The sequence below is a fragment of the Lissotriton vulgaris genome, chromosome 5, assembly GCF_964263255.1.
Source record: "Lissotriton vulgaris chromosome 5, aLisVul1.2, whole genome shotgun sequence".
In the NCBI taxonomy this organism is placed as follows: domain Eukaryota; kingdom Metazoa; phylum Chordata; class Amphibia; order Caudata; family Salamandridae; genus Lissotriton; species Lissotriton vulgaris.
This window is the reverse complement of record NC_141693.1, coordinates 106,819,653-106,828,847: the sequence shown is the minus strand read 5'-3', so window position 1 is coordinate 106,828,847 and position 9,195 is coordinate 106,819,653. Positions and strand designations below refer to the sequence as shown.

The 9,195-nt window shown below is 38.9% G+C and overlaps 1 protein-coding gene across 1 annotated transcript in view; it reads right to left on the bottom strand.

Moving 5' to 3' along the window:
• Positions 1–923: 923 nt before the first annotated feature.
• The window catches only part of KCNT1 (potassium sodium-activated channel subfamily T member 1), a 1,005,890-nt gene continuing 997,618 nt past the window's right edge, over positions 924–9,195 (bottom strand). The window contains exon 31 of the mRNA XM_086920997.1: positions 924–5,712. Coding sequence (XP_086777123.1) covers positions 5,589–5,712 — 124 coding nt within the window. The 3' untranslated portion in view covers positions 924–5,588. The remainder of the gene's footprint in view (positions 5,713–9,195) is intronic.

The window sequence follows — 9,195 nt, the reverse complement described above, 5'->3', positions numbered from 1 at the left end:
ATATGTTCAATGTATGTAAGTAAAAAAAATTATACAATGATTATACCGAACAACTAGCTAAGATATGGCACATGGCACTCATGAGCCAACACTTGTTATCCGAGGTTACAAAAATGTAGACACCTCTTTCAATGTTTATGTTTCTGTTAGCTTTTTAAAATGCTAATAGGAATTCTTTGCCATGGCCTGATAATTGACTGACGTCATCAATTCTTGTGAATGAGAATTAGTCTGAATTTCATTACACAAAAAATCATGGGTTGTGTATAAAATTATGGTTTCCATACAAATAAATACATATGCAATATAAGAGGTTACTTACTGAATACTGTCTCAACATCATCAATTGATCCTCAAAATATGAATACAATTATCCCACAAACACTGAGGGGCAGATTTACAAGAAAGCGACGCATCTGTAGAGATGCGTCACTTTCCCTGCACCACCGTAAGAGTCCCTTTCGCCACTATGGATGCGCTGTATTTACAATACGGCGCACCATGGCGCAAGGATTGACAGATGCGCCCGAAATTCTGACACATCTTTTGACGGAAAAGTCACGCATTGCTGGAGTCGTGTAGCAAGCACGACGCAACTCCAGCAATCTGTGTTGCGGCCCATTCCCAATACACTGCGTCACTCCTTACGCCTGCTTGAAGCAGGCGTAAGGTTTTGACGCAGTGGCGTCCTAAAAGTCACGCAGTGAAATCTTGTAGATTTCACTTCGTCACTTTAACAAGGCTTTCCTGTGTGGGAAAGCCTACCCTGCATACATTATATCTGACGCAGGTATAATGTCACTCAGGGTTTTACAACATGACGCATCTCCCTAGATGCATCGCATTGTAAATAGGGCGCAACTTTTACGCTGCCGCTGCAACACAAAAGTGACACAACAATGGCGCAAAAGTGACGCAAGGGGCTTGTAAATCTGCACCAAAATACCCACAATTAGACCCTAGGTCTGCCTGCCTACTGGGACTACTTTCCTTTCTGAGTGCATTAAATCCAATGGAGGAAAACAAAATTTACCAAAATCAATTGACAATTTTAAATATTCTTATCACGCTTACATTTGGGTGGGGTACTTACTATGCTGCCTGTGTATTTTCATTAAAGTTATACATTTTAATGGTTTGCAAGCAGCCAAATAATCAGAAGTCTGCACGGAAAAAAAAAGAAAGCAAAAAGTGGTAAGGACTATACTTCAGAAATGAGCCATTGCACGCTGGACCATTGTTCAATTCAGTAGATACTTAAGTAAAGAAAGACATTGGTTGTCAGTAGTTTTTTGCATCGCACAGAAGCCTTATTTCCTCTGATGTCCATGCTAAATACACCACTCATTTTCTCTAACTGAGCTAGAAGGAGCTTCTCTCAGCTTATTCAGCTACCAAGAAGCCAAGTGAGCTCAACCTCCCACTCCTCCACTCAGCCCCCAGCGAGTTACCTATCAGAATATCTCGAGGTGTGGTCAAGTACAGGGGATGAATGAGGATTTACCAGAATTAAATATTTTAATTGTATAATATTTACCACACTCCAGTTCACAGTTCACAAAAGAGAACTGTTAACACTGACCATATCAGACAATATAAAAACATTAAAATGATGAATAGTCAACAATTTATCTTTGAAACGTTTAAACAATGTATTTGTCTTATAATAAAAAAGAAGTGAGTGCTAAACAAAGTCTATGACCATACAAAGAATGCATTGAATACAAGATTTTCGCACCACTATAAAAATGTCATACCTTTCACTTAACATTCATATTGATAAGTGGCAATAACTACTAGATTTCACTTTATGGTTAAAATGCTTCGGTCTTTCGTACAGTAGGAACATCTAACAGAATGTTTTGGTAACAGACCTAAATGTTGTCGTCTGTTTGTGGGGATGCACAAGTGGCCCAGAACACATGATCTTAAACTGGTAGTACTAAAGAGACTTTATAAGTCTGAATCCTGAATATCCTAGTCTACTGTAGGATATTTTGAAAAACACTCTCTAGTTTAGCCATTTATCCACTATCTACAGTTGTTTACACTGTGAGTTAAACATTTTCAGCTCAGTATGACCACAACAGATCATCTTGCATTGTTCTAGAAGAGTCATTCATCAGGTACATTAGAAAATTGCTACACAGTGTTCTTTGTTCTCCCACAAGCAAACTATATTTAAGTCTCAGGGTGCTCACCTCTGGTGTTAGCATGTCTGTACCAGAGCCCCTGTATGAGGTGTGGTTTTCGCATTCTTTAAAATGCCCTACTGTTAATATTTTTCTTAGATCTACCTAATTCCTTTTTCCTCACCAACATCCAATCCATTTGTCTTCTTTTGTGCCAAATTGAGTAATGGAATGATTACATTCCAGGTAAAAGAAAATCAAGAGGATTTTAGAAGTTCAAGATAATGCACAATGTTGGCTTGAATTTGTGTCTTCATCTCAGGACTAGGGCATCAGAAGTCATAGATTTTTCATATTTGGCACTCTTCAAGGGCACAATTTGTATATATAGAAATCCAGCCATGCCTACATGTCAAAATATGCAAGTTGGACATTTAATACATCTCTGATATGAAGCAGTACATTCACTTACATGATAATGTATTATTGAAGGCATGCATGGTTTGTTGAATCATTTTCTACAAATTCAGCTCTTTATAGAAGACAATAGAACTTCCACAGTTCTGTTTTGCATACCACCTCTATACTTAACTGTCTCTTTAGATCTAAGACTGCCTAAGCCAGAGAGCACAATCTTAAATATCTCTTAAACTAAGGACAGCCATATGACGATTTTAGGCATATCTTATGCAAGGAAAAAATGTTATAGTGTATTAGACCTATACATTTGGAAATAAGTTGCATGTGTATGCGGATCTTCTTATTGTATAAACCAAAGGTGACATGTTGAATTTTAAATATTTCCACAATTGTGCAATTTGGAGTATCTGCATCCACATGCATGGCTTTATTAACAACCTAGAAATCATGTCAAAGCCCAGACTAACATTTTCTGATTGTCAATATTCTACCAAATGCGAAAATTGACGGTATCATGATGTGCCATTGTGAATTTGTAAAAAGGGATATACACCAAAATTGGCCTGCAGCTAAGTAAGCAACTTCAGTATTATCTCTAATCAGATAAAAATCAAACGACTTAGAGCCTGATTTAGATATTGAGAAATGGGATACTCTGTTGCAAACTTTATGGGAATCCTCTCTGCCTTATGACAGATGGCATGGGATTTAGGGACTGATTAGGAGTTTGGTGGTCTGGGGACAGGGTGCCTGGCAACAGTGCATGGACAACCGTGCAGGGGCAGCAGTAAGGCAACATTGCCTTCAGGCTCAATCTGTAAACCGAAGTATGCCGGCGCCTCAACTTTTTATTAACTCGTAATGCGGCGGTTGGGATGCCGTTGGCATGGTGGCATCGTTCGGACCTCCGCAATGGCAGTCGGACAGCCAAACTAATAATCAGCCCCTTAACGCACTTGTAAGACAGCAGACAGGATAGCATCCCCCATTACAAAAGCTATAGGATATAATTCACCTGTAATAACACAGACTGGAAATCTGACACATTTGTGACAGAATAACATATATGCCAAACTCTAAACCAGGTCAATGGAATTAATACTCCAAAATTACTATAGCTATACAGAAATGCTTTCATAAGCTTTATTTTCCCATTTTGTATTCCTGATAAATTGTAGCTGCATAATCACTCACCCCCATATTTGCCCCATTACATTTTTTTCTGTAGCATTAGATCATTTTATTTTATTTGATAAGTTCTCTGATACCCCCTAGTATAATGTTGGTGATATAAACAAACAACATTTAATAAATAAATGGTATGCCACAGTGTCCACATGGTTCCTTCGGATAATTATGCAGTCTACTGTGAGGTGTCTTTGGATGTTTATTACCAGCAAAATGCAAATTCAGTGAAACTAATGCCCTCAGCACCTTTGCTGAGAATGAACGCTGTAGATGTGTCTTATAAAAAATCAAGCATTTGGCTTCTTCTCCTGTCTTCAGTTATGTACACAACAATGGTTCAGGGTTCTTTATAAGTATTTACATTATCTTCCAAGAAGATTAACAATATTAATACAAAAGAACAATATATGGCAGATAATTATTGTCCAAAGTAAAGTGCTTCTGCCCATAAGTGAAGATGTGCTTTCACAATGCCTCATAGGAATACTATGGCTCTCACTAGGATATGTGGATGATGGGGGAACACTGAGTCTATAGGAATAGAGAGAATGATTCATTAGGGAGACAGTTTTGAAGATGTAGTAAAAGAAACCAATAAGGAGCTCCTTGAGAGAGTTCAAAAGGCACAAATCTATATGAATTAATTTGCAAACTCATATTACAGCAAACATGTAAATGTGTAAGCAATTAACAGTTAACATTGTGTCATCATTGTCTCATGATCCGAAGGTGATGTGCTGTTGAAGTGCACAGGGAACAGCCATCTTGGGTGTAAAATGAACAGCTGTATCCAGAGGCTGTAAGGTACAGAGTACAACAGATATGAATCTAGTAAGATTCTAATTTCAAGCATGTCAATGGGATGAAGAATATGAGTTTAGAGAGGCATTTAGTGAACGAGGGATGGTCCTGTTGAAGATGAGAAATCTAATTGAAGAACTATCTAGGTAGATACATGGGGCATAGCAGTCACACAGAGGATTCAGGGATGAGATTATTAGATCTATCGGGGTGTGTTATGGTATAATAGAGAATACTAAAGATGAGGGAGTTAAGCGCATGTTAAACACAGGGATCTTTGGGATAAAACCATGTGAGTGTGTGGATGGGGCTATTATAGCAGAAACTTGGAAAAGAAGACTGTTCGCTCTTCCATTAATTTATTTTAAATTTCCTCCGGTATTTATGAAAAATTTGCAGATGATTAATTCAAAGGTACCAGACATTCCATGCCTTTTTGTAAAATATTTTGCATGGCAGTTTATCAAACCAGGATTATATTAGCTTTTAAATCAGCAATAATTGTCCATTGGATATTGAAAATATTAAAATGTTGGCTGTCTGGCCAATGTATGCCTTTTTTTCTAAGAAAGGTACAAATGTCAAGCAATTCATATAAAATAGGATCTCATGCACCACCATCGCCCCTCCTTCGCAATCTGACAAACATCGAACTCAAGGCATTTGATCATGATCCAGTCTTCAGAAGTTCCACAGCATCGATCGGAGAAAGGAAGCATAGCCCAGATTCCCCAGGATAAGTTTTGCCACCAATTCCTCAAGCTTGTTGCATTTGCTCTTACGAAATTCTAACCTGCTTCTTTGAAAAAGTGTCAAATAGAGACAGCTTCTGTCCATTGACAGTAACATGTAAACAGAGGACTTCTGGCAATTCTTTTCACCAGTGTGTTTGACTTTTCCAAGTAGATTATTTTCCACGTTGAATCCATGCTTTCCTCAGTTTATATTTAATACTGTTGGTATTCTATTTCATTAAATACCACGTACTAACAGTCCAGAGACTACCTGCTGACAGGGGATGTTGATGGTCCCCCTCCCAACCTGGGTTCATAGCTGAGTCTCATCTCTGGTTTCAGGGTTAACAGCTGTGTTTGGTTTGTAGGTGTAGCTGCTTTTTCGACTATGGGAGTCATTCGAGACATGGGCTAGTGGGTCCGATCGGATTAAATATCTGGAAAACAATACAAGTGGAACATGAAAAAATAGCATAGAGTGGCAAGTCAAGATCTGTCCATTAAAAGGCACCAAGAAATACATTTGCTTGATTATTTATCATTGTGGTTAAGCACCAAATAGCTGGAATTGTGTTCATCGGTTATGTCTTGAAAAATAAAAAAATATGCAAAAGATATTTAGGCATAACTATGCTTAGTGTGTGCACAACTGCAATACCTCATTGCACAACACATCTTGGGCCTGTTGACCTTCTTCATTAAGGACATTCCAAACACATAGAAGTAAACAAAACAAAACCAACCCATAACTTCAATCATTTTATTGGTGTTAAATGTGAGTCCTTTCCTATAGGTCATAGCACAATAAGCAAGATACTTTCTTTAGTTGCATATCTCCTCTCAAGGGGTAGTGAAGTCGGACAGCTCAGACTGAGAATATAACAATACATTTCATGCAAAGAAACACTATAATCTCAGGGCCCGATTAACAGAACTAACTTAAGACAAAATCCTAAACTTACTACCATTTTGGTATTCACTGAAGACACTCATTTTGGTATTCGCAGAAGGCACTTACTCATGGATGGGTAAGTGCCTTCTGTGAATACCAAAATGAGTAAGTGCACTTACTAATTTTGGTATTCACAGAAGGCACTTACTCATTGATGAGTAAGTGCCTTCTGTGAATACCAAAATGAAAAAGTGCCTTCTGTGAATACCAAAATGGTAGTAAGTTTAGGATTTTGTCTTAAGTTAGTTCTGTGAATCAGGCCCTCAATGTATAGCCAGGGCTATTACCTTTAAAATCAATGGGTATTTTGTTTTTTAACATACAGACAGCCATACCTCCCAACATGATGGCAATTTGTGAGGCTGAGAGTAAAACCTGACCACTTTTTAGCCATCAAGCTGCGAGTAAAACCTGACCACTTTTTAGCCATCAAGCCTGCAGCTTGATAGCTAAAAAGCGGTCTCTTTAAGCATTGGGTCCTTTTGCCAATGTACAATTCGGGGGCCATGTACTTAATTGTTTATTTTTTTCTGGACAGTCATAGCAGAGAGGTCGGACAGAATGCAGCAATGTAACAAATGAAACATTGGGTCAAATTTGCTGTGTGTTCCATGGTTTCTCTGTAAAGATGGGTCTGTGGTCCTGTGAGTTTATGTCTTGGAAATATCTGGTCACCATTAAGCTTTTTAGCTGACAAGGCATCTACAGAACAAGGGGTAACCAGCAGAGGAATCCACCAGACTGGACTAGTAAGGGTTGGGACCTATGTTGTGCGGTCAGTAGCCAACTCCAACTTAAATGCAGATATCTCTTGACTGGTGAGGACTACCAGTGACCAGTTCAAAGATTTCCAGTTTCAGGGCAATTGAGGCATCCTTTGTAACATTACCCCACAACACTTGGTGAAAAGGGGAGACCTTTCAATCTATCTATGGAGTGAAATTAGTAGAAAATAACTCTCTAAAGTAGATTCTGTATTGTCACCAGACATCCTTTGCAGTTTCACTCGTTAATTCCTGGGTAACATATCATCATTCCATTTCCTTGTGGACATTTCCTTGTGGTTTGCATTTTCATTGTTGACCTACTCATCATTTGATATTGCATTGTAAGTGACTATGGAGCATATGTAGGAAGGCGTTGCGATTCCCAAACGCCGGAATTCGCAGAATTCCGGCGTTTGCGAATTGAAAAAACTGCCTTTTGGTATGTAGGTGCCACATATCAAAATAAGGAATCGCAAAAATTGCGAATCCTTATTTTGCTAAAGCATTTAAGGAATCGCAATTTTGCGATTCCTTAAATGCTATGTAGGAGTGCCTTTGACATTGCGAATATGTCTTAAGGAATCGCAAAATACCACCTACTCCAAGTAGATGGTATTTTGCGATTTCCTTTCAAAATGATTTTTTTTTAAATTCAAAGTGCCATGTGGCGCACAGACATGCCCTTAGGGCATGTATGTGCGCCACATGTACTTACAGGCACATTCCAGGGGTGCAACAGGTGTCCTTTGGACACCCTGGCACCCTTGGAATTGCGATTCTCAAATTGTGATTTTCTCATAGAAAATCGCAATTTGAGAATGTATCCCCATTCATTCCTATGGGCCTCTTGGCCCATAGGAATGAATGGGACACTCATTCCTTAATTGCGATTCGCAATTAAGGAATTTTCGAGATTAAAAAAAAAATTGCGATTTTTTACCTACATTTCATTTTGCAATTCTCAAATAGCGATTCCTTAAAAATTGCTATTTGAGAATCGCAAAATGTGAATTACCTACATATGCCCCAAAGTGCTAAGTATAATAGTAATATTATGGCATAATGTTTTAAAGGATAGGGTTGGGGTAGGTATAATCTGAGATGCGGGTAAGGGTAAGGGTTTGAGGAGCAAGGCGGTAATAAGGGTAGGGGTTAAATTTAAAGGTAATGAAATGTGGGTAACTGGTTAAGGGTAAGAGCACAAGTTGGTATGAAGTTAAGGATGTTAAGAAAAGAGGGATTTGTAAGGGGACAAAGAGACGATGTTACAAAACAGAGTTCAATCATAAAAGGTTAAGTGTCATGGTAAATGTAAGGAGTTAAGGGGATGGGGAAAGGGGTATGGAGTTCCAGGGTAAGGTTAAGGAGTAAGACGCGTAAGAGCATACGGGTAAGATTATGGGTAGGAGGTTGGAGTGAAGGGTTAGGGTAAGGGGTTAAGCTAAGGGTGTAAGTTAAGGGATTCGGTTTGAGGGGTCAGATGAGACAGAGATAATAAAATAGTTTAAAGAAAAAGGCTTATCCACTGAATGGTGATGTTATGTTAAATGAGTGAAAAGCTGCAAGAAGATGGTAGATAGACAAACAGCAGGCAAGGAATCAGTAGCAATCCGTTGATGTCAAGCACAAGACAAGAAAGGTGGCAGGCAAATGTTTAAGTATAGCAGGGGTAAAATGAAGTTGCTAGCGAACTGGACCATCAGAGAACCGCTGTTTTGGGGCCGGAAACCAGGGTGCAAAGGCAATGAAGGTGGTTTTGTCCGAATGGGGGAATAGAGTAATGTGCAGGTAAAGCACTATGCAAAGAGAGGCTGGGTAGTAGGTCACTCCAAAAGGCATACTGGCAAATGGGTATGTGCATTCATCTAATATAAAATTGCCATCAATAGGGAAAGACATTAGGCAGTCAGAAAAAGATCCAACAAGGCGTGTTTGGCCACAGTTCTCAAGTAATACTAGAGCTACTGTCAAATGAACAGACATACATGCAAAATGTTATTGATACAACTTTAAAAGGGTAAATTATCTCTTGCAATGTCCAGTGTTTCCAAGCTGGTACTATTCTACAAGCACAACATCACTGGGGGGGAAATGGAAGATGTCAGCATAACTTAAACTAGGCCTTAGAAATGGAGAAACACTGCTTGGGTCAGGTAGGGCCAGTGGAGTTTCTGCCTCAGCTGCATCCACAGCTCCCTCTA